Source organism: Cephus cinctus, unplaced genomic scaffold (genome assembly GCF_000341935.2).
Source record: "Cephus cinctus unplaced genomic scaffold, Ccin1 Ccin1_scaffold0029, whole genome shotgun sequence".
Classification (NCBI taxonomy): Eukaryota; Metazoa; Arthropoda; class Insecta; order Hymenoptera; family Cephidae; genus Cephus; species Cephus cinctus.
This window is the reverse complement of record NW_014332776.1, coordinates 326,443-339,652: the sequence shown is the minus strand read 5'-3', so window position 1 is coordinate 339,652 and position 13,210 is coordinate 326,443. Positions and strand designations below refer to the sequence as shown.

Here is a 13,210-nt window from a genome sequence, read left to right as displayed (position 1 = left end):
GTTGGCATTAATCGAGTAGATACTTCTAAAAGGTTGTGAGTATAATGGATTATATTGTAATTGATCGATTTATCCGTAGCATGCAGTCCATGTAATCCAATAATAGTATATTTTCTGTATGCATTATATCGCCGTGATAGATCGGTTGGAATATATAGTTGTGAGCTTAAGTATATCGTACTCTCTTGATATCCATCTTGGGATGCTCAACTCATCTCGTTTTCTCTCAATCGTACGTCGCTCTTGGGTCGTGTCTTGTGGCGGATATGTTAACCTTGTAAGGATGGGTGTACGAGGTCAAAGGCATCATAGACTATGAGTATCCATTAACGGAGAGCCGTTGTACACCCACGACCATAAATCATAGATTTAACGGAATATTAAATTCATACTCGACGTTGCTTCGATGGGATACGGCTTCAAATCCGATTTAAAGTAACGTAATAGAAGTTTGCCGCTATATGTATATTAGTCGAATAGGCCGGGTCATGTAAATTTCATTTGACACTGAGTGCCAGAATTTTATGGAAGAGGATTATTCAGAGTCATCCTTAAAGGGCTTGAATTCCGTTGAAATAATCTGAAACAGAAAAAAAAGTAGTTTATATATCTTTGATAAAGTTTAACTTTTGTACTAGTTAATTGTTTAATAAAATTCTGTCAAGAATTTTGATCGAGTTTCATATTTGATGTGCTTTTTATTAATTAATTGTTTCTCTTGATCGATTTGAAAATGTTAGAGATATAGTATGTTGGTCTAGATTGTCAGTTGCGATAAAATCGCGACAGAGATGTTTACAGATCTTTAGATGTTTTTTATTTTCAATTGCAAGAACAGGCCGCAACACTCGTGCGAGATAAATCCCTAAGACGCATTTACGATTATTCTGACGCGCAACAGACAGCCATGCGCAGGATCAGGATAAGACGTTTAATTAGAATTGGATTAAATATATAAGTTTGATATAATTTTAAGCTAGTATGAAATTGAATAAGCTTAACTTTCAAATAATGTAAATCTATTTGTACGCTTCTTGAAGATATCGAGAATCGAGCGTTTATTCGTTTGTTTTCGTATAGCGCGCCAACGTCAGGTACCTCTCAAGATGGCGCACGTCGAGTTTAATTCTATTCGGTGCGCGACAAGAATCAGAAGTCAGTGAACGAAGACAAACGGTCGGCCAATTACCATATTCAAATATGGCACAACAAGCTATAATACAAACTTCGAAGCCCGGACCTTACTTACCCTTTGACGACCTCCATTTGATTTGACGACATTCTTCCTGAATATTCTTGCAGATGGCAAGTATCGAGGTTTCGCTGTCGACTACGCCGAGACGGAAGAAAGGCGGGAGCGTTTCCGGTGGCGTGACGTCACCTGCAGGACCTCGCACTCGTGATCATTGCAAGGAACTCGACGCACTTCGTGTTGCACTTCGCGATAAGGAAAATATCATACAAAAGTACGAAACTTTTATTTCTGCTCCGCGTCGTTTAAGGTTACACGTCATAAGGGCTGTACGTGAAGTTGGCTCTGTCGTTAGGATCAAATGTGCGCGCTACTTCACGTGGTGCATTTTCTCCTATGAGTATAGGGTTATTTAGAACTCCCATTGAAAATAACCCTATAAACATAGGGTTATTAGTGCAAATGTATCATCTGAAATTAGTGCATTCGTGCATTTGATTTTTCTAGTAATGCCAACTTCAGGTGAAATATCTGTTCTGCACGATGTACATTAAAGCCCTTCAAGCCGTTCACACGCAAAATAACGTAACGAGACGGGGGTACTAGATTCTGATTGGTTGGTTTCCTTACGCCTACGTTTCACGTCGTTATGTTATTTTGTGTATGAAGGGCTTGCAGGATCAGGGGCTATGATTCAACCGGAGTCAAATTGACAGATGAAATGTGTCGCATATCTTATATGTATTAGTGAACTGTAGTACAGGTATAAATTCAATGTATTTCAATTTTTTACGACTCTGGTGGAAACAGCCATAAGTATATGTAATCACAAAGAAAAAAGAAAAAGAATTGTGTACGTTTGATGATACTTTGGGCAAAGAGAAGAAATTACATTCTGTCAATGTGTAGAAAATATAATGGGAACTATAAAATATAGTTATGGGAAACTGTTTTCGCAGCTTAAAAGGGCAGCTGTGCAACACCCTGAGCAACCGGTTGGCATTGCGTAATGGAGCGCCGCCCTTAACGGAAGCTGACAGAAAAGCGACTGAGGACCGTCTTCAGAGATTGCGTCGTGACGCCGACAATAAAAGATTGGCTATTAAGAATCTGAAATTGGCACTTGAACGTCTGGATATCACGGAGTGAGTAACTTGTCAAGTTTCTCAAGGGAATTTCCTATCTAATATTAAAATATTTGATACGTTGATCGTCACTTAATTAACAAAAGCTGCATCTTTTTTTAGATGAAAGAAATAGTATATAGCTGTATCTGTAGTGGATAATGTTAAATACTGCTACAATCCCATATGGTCTAGTGGCTAGGATACCTGGCTTTCACCCAGGAGGCTCGGGTTCGATTCCCGGTATGGGAAATTTTTTTTTTTAGAATATCTTTTGAATATAAAGAAATTATTCTTTTGCATTACTCATAGTTTTTGTACAGTTATATAACTGCCACTAATCTCACAATTTTCGTGTGACCCTCCACCTATTAAAATCTATCCAAAAGATACACCGATGAAGTATTATTGTGATTCTATAGAATTTTTGTCTTTCCTCTTTTATAGCAACATTGATATTCGGATTCAACAAGCAGAATTAGAATATCGATTGGGACGCGAGGAATTGGAGCTTTTAACATTACGCGAAGAAAGTCGAGCGCTTCAAGCAGCCTTGGAGTTGGCTGAGACTCAAGAAAAGCAGAAAAACGACACTGTATTTAGGTAATCATCTATAATACAAACATTTAAGCAATATGGTAATTGATAAGCTTTACACGGTAAACTATCATTTGCGAAAACAAATTAGCTATGTGATTCGCATAAATTATTCATGCAATTAGTACGAACCACACGGTCTCTCGATTCTCTTAAGCAGAATCATGATTCTCTTTAAAAACACAAAATATAATTGTTTACAAGGATCGCAAGAAATTTTTACTACAAAATGAGCATTACTTGTCAATGCTGTGTTTTAACGAGAGACTCGCAACGTTGATTTTATGGTATTTCACATAGTACAAGGGTCACTTTAGCTTCTGAAGCATGAAGTGACGCGTCGCCTCGCTGACTCGTGAACAGTAACAACGGATTGTATGAATATCTCTTTCCGCTTTTCAGTTGTATTTCCGGTTCTACACAAGTCACCGTTCATGCAGTGGAAATTAGCGCGGATCCAAAAAGTCCCCGCTTTGGAGCAGGACCGCGCGAGGACGCAGCTGGTCTTTACGTCGACTGGGCTGTCGAGGATTCCGGTCTCTGCAAAGGGGACAGGTTCGTCACTGTCAGCACGATTATCCATACGATGCTCCTACGAGATACCGCGACTTCACGGAATAAGCAGAACAGGGTGCATGACCGAGCGAGAGCCATGTTATCGATTTTCATGTAGCTTCAGCGCACGTGCTATTTCCAATGGATTATTCTCTTATCTTCGCCAATAATCTAGTGAATAGTAATAGAACTGTACGATGGAGTAGTATTTACTTTATTTATACCGTTATAATTTTATACGAGGGTTTTCATAGATTATAAATCATAATCTTAGTATATCGTATAGGAGATAAATTCGATTAATCGTTGCTGTACAATAAATGCGCACCAGATAAATCTGATGATTTTTAGGGCGTCCAGTGTATACCAGGGTGAATCATGGTTGCACTAGTGTGAAAAGCCTAGTGTATACCACAGGTAGCTGTCGACAAGAACAATGGTGTAATCTTGGCATTCGGTTCCCAAGAATCGTTGTAGCGTAAAGCAGCACCGGAAGTTCGCCATGTGCCCTCGCTAATTACACCGAGCAACTTCACATGACCCCGTATCGTAGCAAGAGAGCTAAACTGCTTCAGCAACTTCCATTTACAAAAGTTAGATTCGAGCCTGCAGTCGAGCACGATTAACCTGAATCGTGTTCGATTTTAAATCAGTTATGCTATAATAATCCGTTTAAGACTAATGATGCCAATTAAAAGTTGCACTACCTGCTTCTGAGATTAGAATGCGATGGACGTTGAGATTTTCATTGATAGATTACAAATTTAAAAAATTCTCGGGTACAAATTTATATGATAGACAAGGAAAACGTAAGACCAGTTCATTAGATGGTAGATGGATCTGACGACGTGGTCTTTACTCTTGGACGACTAGTATCCTTATACGCATTTAACTGAGTACGTTGACTGATTTTCAGGATCCTCGAGGTCAACGGAAAGCTCGTGGTGGGGGCAGGCAGAAGTGACCTGGCGCGACTGCTGGCCGTTGCCCCGGATGCGGCGCAAATTGTCGTCCTTCGGAAGGGTGAATCCCTCGCGGCGTTGCGCACCCTTCGATCAGATAACCTCAGGCTGACTCACAGAATCGGGTATCTCGAAGAACAGGTTCGCGATCTTTTGGCACCAACGAGACCTTCGATTCCTGCGGATCCACCTCCGTTGCGTCAGGAACACGTGCAGGTATTATGCATGCATTCATGCAGGAAGCTTCCTGTAATTCAATTCGATTAACGCTCCAATCGATTTCACGGTCGATTGTATAATATTGACATTAAGAAATTATAGTGATATGTGGAAATTTTTTTACCTTAATACTATTTGTTTTTTTTTCGTTTAAAATTTCCTTCGTGGATTTAGATGTGTCCTAGTACCTTCTAAATTAGCAGATTTAAGATTGTTTGCTTCAATGTAATGTAAATGTCGCACGGGTTTCCAGGTCTTTCAAAAGGGGCCTCAGGTCACTGCGCTGGTTGCGAATCTTCCTGGTCTTCATGTGAAGAGCCCTACGGAATTGCGTCAAAGTCTGCCGACAGTACGCGGTAGACATAGCGATCATTCCAGGCGATACAGCGAGTTACGGAATCCAAAAGATTTAGATTTTTCCACGGATGGGATCTCGAATGGTCATCATAAGTCACGAAGACAAAAGCATCAGGGTTTCAATTTGACAAGGTCCACGGCCAGTCTAGATTGTAAACAGTCTCCATCGCAGACGCAGACGCAACGAAGACCACCCCGTGTTGAATCAGCTATGGAGCATCTTCAAAAAATTCGTCGAAATGCACCGTCCCTTCAATCTCTAGAATTTGACTCAGAGCCCACTTATTACAGATTACAGGTATACACGGTAATTTTATTGATAATTAAATATTTATAACCATTTAGAAACGCTAAATTGTAAAAGCGTCTCTAATATCATTGCAGGATTCTCAATCGAGAGCTTCCGAACATTCCGAAGCTTCAGCCATTTATAATTCACAGGATACTAAAACGCGTCCTGCTCCTCCTAAAAAGCCATTGCGACTGTCATTACATCGGGCAGCTAGTTTACAGTCCGTTGAAAGTGCACCACCGACCTCAGCTCACGAGCTTCCGCGGAAACCTACGAAGAGAAATTATAGGGGTGATCCACCCCTTGAGAAAAATTCCCGAGGAGACGGAAATTCCGAAAGTAGCCGCCAGACCGATTCTGGGTGTACAAATCCACCGCAACCACCACCAAGGACGCCGTCCAGGGCGGAATCATGTCAGAGTGCTTTAAGGTGGCCTTCGCCTAAGCCAAGACCTCATCTTGCTCCTGTTCCTATGGAGAAATGGTGCTAAATATTAGATAGTGTTACAAGTCAATTTTACTCTGAAATTGATTACCGAAATTTTTTAGATACAATTTACAAGTTCTATTGAAGAGTATCGCGAAGTTCGATTAATTAACTTAATAAAATTATTAATTGATTATTGGGGATTGGTAAACTGTAGTATACCGAACACGTATGTAGTTTAAATTTGGTTGTACACTGTGAAGTTGAAGAAAGTCATTATACTTAATTTTTAAACTTACAATAATTGGAATATTATATAGTAGTTGAAATGTAGCCTAGTTCATTGTTTCAATAACAATGAAATATCAATAAGTTATATTAATAGTTTGAGTAAACAGGGAAACTTCATTTTCCTTGTTTTGAGATCTAATAGTTAATTCGATAACGAACAATTTTTTTATGCAATAATTTAGTAGAACCCTTGCAGCGAGCGAGCGTCCAAATTCTTTTTTAGAAAGATGCGACTAAGAAATAATGACATTATTTGTAAGAAGAGCCAAGCCAAGACAAGTACATTGACCATTAGTAAAAAAAGCAGTTTGCGGCTACATGATTTTCATTGAAAGCATCAGTGTCCCGTCTGCTATTATTAATAAATATTAATCATGGTAACTTACTACAAACAAGTAAGCTTTATAATAGTTATGCATTATTACTGAGGCATTATTGCATAAATAATTTTCTCGACTAATACAAAATGTACAAAGTGCAATATCCTTATGCGTCAGAAACAAGATATTTTAGATGACACTTTAAAAATGACGGACTGCAAAATGCTTTAGCATTGTAAGATCCTTGCCTTTACACTTGCCCTTTAAAAGTATTTACAAAATATGTATTAACGTATAGTTTAATATAATGTTAATGACAACTCGTACAAAGTACGTTAAGCGTGCACGCATATAGACTACACTCATTAATTTATCGTTATTATGTGAATAAGATATGCAAGGTACTATTGTGCGAGTAATATTGAACTGATGAATGAATGTCGTCATTGAATTACATCACGTAAATTTATTTTACAATGCCAGATAATAAGAACGTACGTCGTATTGCTTTTATGCTATTACGTATCGTGCATACTCAAAACGATATTAAATTGCTTTATTTTCATGTAATTTAATGATATCAATTCAAACTCATTTTATGTATGCCTGCGCTGAGAATATTTCCCAGCAATTATTTCTTTGGTGTAACCAAGTATAGTATAACTGGGGAATGTCGTATAAGTTGAATAAATTGAAAAAAAATATAGAAATGGTTTTATTCACTTATACCTATTATTAACATTATATACGAAGGTATGTTATTTCGCAAGAGCTTTTTGGCACAGCCGAGCCAACAGGCTGTGCATTTGTAGTAAACTATTAATTCCGTCGACAATGCCTAAGTGAGTGATTCCAATTTCCTATAAAAAGAATCATAGTTGAATACTGATCGATTTATTATATATTATATTTTAGTTTATTAGGTTAACTTAATGTTTTGATCAATCTTACCTGTATGAAATCCAACTTGAGTTTTTCGTCGATCGATAAATTTTTACAAACACGGAATATGTTGCTGATAATATCTTCTGCTGAATATCCCATTTTCCACAAGTATTCCATTATCTATTATTTAAAATTTCATCGAGATATATACATGATAAGATTATAGAACTGTCAATCATTACTTCATAGATTTGTCTCACCTCGTAAGCTTTAAAAATGTCTGTCTTCACACACGATTCAAGCATGTCTTTTACTAAAAGCGGATGGGGTTCGTCGCAAACTTTGAAAACATTCTCACTATTTACGTGTCCAAATCCATTGTAAGTTGATTGTAAGTTATTTAAAGCTTGACGCATGTCACCTTGTGCTGTGAATACGATAGCTTCTAGACCATCATCGGTGTATGATATCTAAAGAACAACCAATTTAATTTATAGAATGCTATATGCTACTTGTTTTTATTATTGAATAAAATATAAAACTTACCCCTTCCATTTGGCAAACTTGAATGACTTTGGCTAAAATTTGAGCATCGGTGAGCTTTCCATAACGCAACATAGCACAACGAGACTGTATTGGCTCAATTATCTTTTCACTGTTATTGCAAGCTAATGCAAATCTTGTTGTATTACTATAAATCTCCATGGTACGCCGTAAAGCTTGTTGCGCACCATCCGTCATACTGTCTGCTTCATCCAGGATAATAATCTTATGTTTTCCTTTTGGAAGATTCACCTAATGATATATAAAATTAAGTATTTCTTATGTATGATTGCATTCATTACACATAGTGGAATAATTTACGGACCTTTTGCTGAGCAAACATTTTTATTTTGTTTCTAACAACATCGATGCCTCTATCGTTAGAAGCATTTAATTCAAGTACAGCATCCTTAAATGCAGGTCCCAAAAGAATACGTGCCAAACAGAGAATAGTAGTAGTCTTTCCAACTCCAGGAGGTCCAGCAATTATTATATTTGGAGCATTGCCATGCTGTGCAAAAACAGCTAACCGTGACACAGTATCTTTGTTTCCAACTATATCGGAGAATACTTGTGGACGATACTTCTCTATCCTAAATAAGAAAAGAAAATATCTTTTCACTTAATGGTAAAATTGTTCCATCTCTCTCATAATACATCTTTAATTTCAGTAAACTGTTATATCTGAAACCCAACACTTATTAATACATAAAGAATAGCAAATGACAAATTGTATATTAAATGTATAAAAATTTAATAAAAATAAAATTACATTTGAAACGTATTTCCTATAAATTAGTTTGATAATAAATAATTTCAATTATAAAATTCAAATAGCGTTTCAACTTAACAATACTTAACCTTACTGAAGCAATGTGCATTTTTTATTATGAATACACGGCATTAAATATAACACTCAAAAAAACTTACCATGGTATATTTGTGGATTTATTCGGCTTTTCTTTATTAACTTCGTTAAGCTCACTTTTTGAAGGAACAATATCAACTTCCATCGTATTTTCGGCATCTTGGTCTCCCGCCATATCGAAAATTACCGCGATTTTAAAGTAAGCTAACAACCAACAACACCACTGCGCAAACTCCAGGCAACACTGATCAGCTGTGCATTTGCTAATAAATAATAATACCATAATCAAAATAACACAATACACCAAACTTCACATCATCGTCTGTCAAGGCGGCAAATTCTGAAGTTTTTAACTTAACCACTTTAATTCTTTAACAAAAAAAAAAAGTATTTCAATAAATATAATAAGAAGTTCAACTATGTGATCATACGTTAACGCGTATTAATAATCCAATTCAAAATGTTTGTGAATTATTATGTGGAAAACATCAAGGAGACTGATAAATAGTTGCATTCAATGCGTCATGCGATGCGGTCGTAGTAATGTCGACCTGGAGGAATTAGAAGATATACCACAGTACGACGTTCGTGATATACCAGGTAATTTAAACAAAGTCTATTTACTCTTTCACAGAATAACAAAACGTCACAAAATCATGGCCTATAGAATTTTACAAATATAATACAAATCTGTTCGCTGCTACTCATAGGCAGTCTAATTAAACATAAAAAATGCTCGTTATTGCTCCACTCGTCCTTCTATAAATATAAAATAATTCCCCATGCCAAATTGTATTGTACTTTCTCTACAATTCATATAACGATCCTAGTCACGCATAAATGGTAACCTCTAAGTGGGTGGAGTCGTAGAACGAAATCGATAATGCGTAACCAGGTCAATGCGTACTTAGAACCGTCTCATCACTTTCTCATCCTTTTCAATTGTCTATAGTACATTTTCGACCACAAACATTCAACACGCCGATATCAAATCGTCAGAACGATATTCATCAGAGACCTAATACACCATGCATAAGAAGAAACTCACCACCAGAAGTCGTGACAAAGATGCGACAAGCCCTGGAGGAAATGAACGAAAGAAAACCACGTGTCGTCGAAAAAGCACGAGGGGATCATGAAACTGTATCATCCATGGAAGTTTGCAAGCAGTCAAGATCATCGTCCATAGACGAGAAGTGAATGAAAATCCATTTTAATATCTGAGCGTCCTTAATTTTTCTATAATTATCATCATCGACGTAATCGAGAATGCGATATTACCTTGTATCGTGAACTTCAATCAGCTCCCTTTATATTCGAAATCATTTAACAATTTTTATTACATGTAACAAAATTCATATCAATTATGTTTCTTCATTGAACGGCATATCATTGTGCCTCGCATTATATGTTTATCGTTGAGTCATGAAATTCTAATCTTCTTATTGATGCTTTATTGATGAAGACGTAGTCTCAAGGAAATCTTGATTGTCTATATATTTAAGTACAAAATCTAACGTAACGTCTTAAGAATGCTAAAGTGTGCAAGATGGATATATATTTAATTGGAGTTTATAAAAAACCAATAACACCACAGGCCACACGAGCTCCGGCTGATCCAGTATTAATACTATCTTCTGTTCCACCTCGACCAAGATCATCAGGCTTGGCATGAACTACTAGCGCTCGACCGATTGCTCCTCTTGCGCCAATCAATGTCAAATAGTGATCCATGCCGTCGATGTCTGCTACTCCATCAGCATTTACTTCAATGTTACCCAAGTCACCCACATGACGTAGAGGGTCACTCGGTGCGCCATGATTGACCTGAACAATTAATCATTCATTTAATTACATCAGAACATACATGCCATTCTATAATTATAAAGAGTTCTGGCATAACTTCTATTGCGGATGTACTTTGGTGAAATGGATTATAATCAATTGCCGATAATATCTAAGAGGGTGAATATCTAGGTTAAATAAATAGTCGAAAGCTTGTAGCGATGAAGAGTTGTATCATTGCCAGTGGCTCTCAACTTTTTGTTCTTCTAAGGGATTATTTCAAAAATACCTTGTAGGGATTGAAATGAGCCCCTGCTGAGGTACATCCATTTCTTAAGTCACCCTTTTCGTGAACGTGCAAACCATGTAAGCCTGGAGTTAAACCGGTTATTGTTCCTGTCACCCTGACGCCTTCAGGTCGTTGCTCCAGAGTGAGGACACCTTTAGGTCCTTCTGTTGGTGAACCATCCTCCCCTAGAGCCTTTACTTCCACGACAGCTTTTAGCCCGATTGCCTGAAACGTGCCGTTGAATATCTTTTTATATTTATGTTTATATATTCGCATAATCTGACACTCCGTTAGCTTAAAGAACATTTGATACGAAAATTTTGATAAAAAAACACTTTAATCAACTTCAATAAGAAAGATTGAAGTGCGCCACTCAAAATGTTATCAATATACGGAGAAAATGGTTGCAAGTAATCGATAACAAATTTTATCATATATCTAATAGTATATATAATTTTTATAAGTTTATAATGAATAAAAAAGGATTAAGATTAAAAAAAAAAAGATTTTGCTAAGTGTGGGGTTCGAACCCACGCTCCCATCTGGGAACCAGAACTTAAGTCTGGCGCCTTAGACCGCTCGGCCAACTTAGCTTCGAGTCTCGTTCAGTTTAAATTGTATATAGTCCAAAAGAAATATTTCGATAAATAAATTTAAAATGTGTACTTCTTCGGATAATATATCCTGCATACTAATACGTCTTTTGAATCATCCCTACTTAAAGTATAGACAATGGTTTGAGACATAATTAAAAGGTACTATATATATTCTTACAAGCTTGCAAATGTATATACGCAGTAAACAATAATTACTGCTCAAACTAGTAAACAATTAAAATTTGCCTTTGCATCGAACCAAAGTAAAATAAATGTATTGCATAAAAACTTGAAATTCAAATGTACATTGTTCTAGGTTCATTTCGTTACGCTGTATGGTTACGTTAATACAAAAAATAACTGCATTTTAAATCCATTGAAAAATTCCTCCGCAATTGCACACAAGCAATAACGTCGCACAAGAAATTCTTCTACAATACTTAGGTCAAGATAAAAAAAACCAAGTATACATATAAACTACAAACCGTATAATAATTTCTATACTTTCCTCCGAGCAGAAGCATAGTACTACAAAACAATAGAGAAATTGTTATTTGAATTAAACAAAAAAAATATACGTACAAAAAGATACGGTTCCATGTAGACCTCATAAAGATCACTCCTTGTTCCCGGATATCCAGGAAGACTCCTGACGAAAAGCGTCCTATCATTAATGTTGATCATCATCCCTTCATAAGGGAGAGCAAACGCTTCCCAAATCAGGCACAAACCGATAACGCAGGAAGTCACGAACCACATTGTTCCCACTGACAAAAAAAGAATCCTGTTATCGTTATCGGACACCCTTCACCAATTTTTTCACCGTTCCACGTATTTTACTGTTTCCGTGTAATCCAACCGAAAGTCAGTTATCAATCCTTCACAGTTACGGTGCTTTTACGTAATTCCCGTGGTTCGTCAAGTGGACGAGGCGAACGTCGTGTGAATCCCGCAGAGACGCGCACTACGTATAAATACCTCGAAAGGACTTACGAGGACCTTGATCATCGATGAGCAAGTATCGACGATCTTGGAATTGACAAGAATCCTTCGATTCGATTTTTCTATATTAATAGATATAGGTATATATATACTTGGATGAATCCAGTAATCGAATCGGCTGATTGCGACTTATCGTATCCCTAGTTAAATTTTCGAATGACTCGAATTTCTATATCGAAGTGACTTACAGCCTCCCTACTTGAATACAGGAACGTATTCTTACCTGCAAAATGGCGTCTAAGTGAAAGCAAAGAAAACGAATGGATGCCTCGGGCTAACATCCGTCAGGCATGGTGCACTGTGCACGCACGTATTTTATTGCAACTGGGACAGCTGTTGATATGTTATATAATTAAAGTATGTTGAAAACTTCTTGGTAATATTGCTCAACTGCATTGTACTGTTTTGATTACTATTTTATCATTCGCCATTACTTCAGGTACTCTTTACAGTGGGATTCTTGCATTTTTATCACAGGTTAGATATAAATTTAGATATTTGTATAATAAATAACAATTGATATATGTACATCATTAATTTATTCTATAATGCGTGTGATACTCATATGTCATATGAGATTAGCCTTAAATTCATTAAAAGCCAAAGACCTAAATACACATCAATGATAGACAAAGTTTAAGAGGATTATTAAGGAAATATATTTATATCAATATATTAAATGACAACGATCCACAATGACTCGTAGTTATTTAGCTCATTTATAATGGCTCATCCAAAATTTCGTTCGATATAATAAGCAAATATATTTTGCAACAATAATATACAAGATTTATACAAGTTTTTCTTACAGCACGTCATATGTTCTTTAACAAAACAATTAATAAATTTTTACAAAATTTCTTCTAGTATTTCGAAGCGTTTTACATTATTGTGTGATAATTCTAT

General features: G+C 36.5%; 4 protein-coding genes and 2 non-coding genes across 8 annotated transcripts in view; 3 read left to right on the top strand and 3 right to left on the bottom strand.

Annotated features, from left to right (window-relative positions):
* Window positions 1-7,040, top strand: part of LOC107267778 — a 29,843-nt gene extending 22,803 nt beyond the window's left edge. For all 3 annotated transcript variants that reach the window (XM_015739879.2, XM_015739861.2, XM_015739868.2), the window contains exons 5-11: window positions 1,303-1,466; window positions 2,152-2,337; window positions 2,764-2,919; window positions 3,316-3,468; window positions 4,385-4,646; window positions 4,903-5,304; window positions 5,391-7,040. In XM_015739879.2, the coding sequence (XP_015595365.1) occupies window positions 1,303-1,466; window positions 2,152-2,337; window positions 2,764-2,919; window positions 3,316-3,468; window positions 4,385-4,646; window positions 4,903-5,304; window positions 5,391-5,789 (1,722 nt within the window). In that variant the 3' untranslated portion in view covers window positions 5,790-7,040. The remainder of the gene's footprint in view (window positions 1-1,302; window positions 1,467-2,151; window positions 2,338-2,763; window positions 2,920-3,315; window positions 3,469-4,384; window positions 4,647-4,902; window positions 5,305-5,390) is intronic.
* Trnae-uuc lies at window positions 2,497-2,568 on the top strand. Its single transcript has one exon. It is a non-coding gene; the product is annotated as a tRNA-Glu (tRNA).
* On the bottom strand, window positions 7,024-8,940 carry LOC107267797 (replication factor C subunit 2). The gene is made up of 6 exons (XM_015739916.2): window positions 8,695-8,940; window positions 8,090-8,357; window positions 7,768-8,016; window positions 7,482-7,691; window positions 7,288-7,401; window positions 7,024-7,196 (listed from the first exon to the last, which is right to left on the bottom strand). The coding sequence occupies exons 1-6, from the start codon at window positions 8,913-8,915 to the stop codon at window positions 7,095-7,097; spliced, it is 1,164 nt and encodes a 387-aa protein (XP_015595402.1). The 5' UTR covers window positions 8,916-8,940; the 3' UTR covers window positions 7,024-7,094.
* Window positions 8,941-9,081: 141 nt separating this feature from the next.
* Window positions 9,082-9,990, top strand: LOC107267812. Its single transcript, XM_015739937.2, has 2 exons — window positions 9,082-9,232; window positions 9,585-9,990. Exons 1-2 carry the CDS (start codon window positions 9,109-9,111, stop codon window positions 9,830-9,832), a joined length of 372 nt encoding a protein of 123 aa, XP_015595423.1. The 5' UTR covers window positions 9,082-9,108; the 3' UTR covers window positions 9,833-9,990.
* On the bottom strand, window positions 9,948-12,457 carry LOC107267804 (superoxide dismutase [Cu-Zn], chloroplastic). Its single transcript, XM_015739923.2, has 3 exons — window positions 11,885-12,457; window positions 10,707-10,931; window positions 9,948-10,459 (listed from the first exon to the last, which is right to left on the bottom strand). The coding sequence occupies exons 1-3, from the start codon at window positions 12,059-12,061 to the stop codon at window positions 10,205-10,207; spliced, it is 657 nt and encodes a 218-aa protein (XP_015595409.1). The 5' UTR covers window positions 12,062-12,457; the 3' UTR covers window positions 9,948-10,204.
* Trnal-uaa lies at window positions 11,216-11,299 on the bottom strand. Its single transcript has one exon. It is a non-coding gene; the product is annotated as a tRNA-Leu (tRNA).
* Window positions 12,458-13,210: the final 753 nt, after the last annotated feature.

What these genes read in the sequence shown, in the direction of transcription:
- LOC107267812 (XM_015739937.2), top strand. Translation starts at nt 9,109, where the DNA reads ATGTGGAAAACATCAAGGAGACTGATAAATAGTTGCATTCAATGCGTC. An exon ending in CGACGTTCGTGATATACCAG is followed by an intron (nt 9,233 to 9,584) that starts GTAATTTAAACA and finishes AATTGTCTATAG; the next exon opens with TACATTTTCGACCACAAACA.
- LOC107267804 (XM_015739923.2), bottom strand. Translation starts at nt 12,061, where the DNA reads ATGTGGTTCGTGACTTCCTGCGTTATCGGTTTGTGCCTGATTTGGGAA. An exon ending in ACATGGAACCGTATCTTTTT is followed by an intron (nt 10,932 to 11,884) that starts GTACGTATATTT and finishes GGCACGTTTCAG; the next exon opens with GCAATCGGGCTAAAAGCTGT. An exon ending in CTCATTTCAATCCCTACAAG is followed by an intron (nt 10,460 to 10,706) that starts GTATTTTTGAAA and finishes TTAATTGTTCAG; the next exon opens with GTCAATCATGGCGCACCGAG.
- LOC107267797 (XM_015739916.2), bottom strand. Translation starts at nt 8,915, where the DNA reads ATGGTATTATTATTTATTAGCAAATGCACAGCTGATCAGTGTTGCCTG. An exon ending in AAATGTTTGCTCAGCAAAAG is followed by an intron (nt 8,017 to 8,089) that starts GTCCGTAAATTA and finishes ATATATCATTAG; the next exon opens with GTGAATCTTCCAAAAGGAAA. An exon ending in TCAAGTTGGATTTCATACAG is followed by an intron (nt 7,197 to 7,287) that starts GTAAGATTGATC and finishes TTCTTTTTATAG; the next exon opens with GAAATTGGAATCACTCACTT.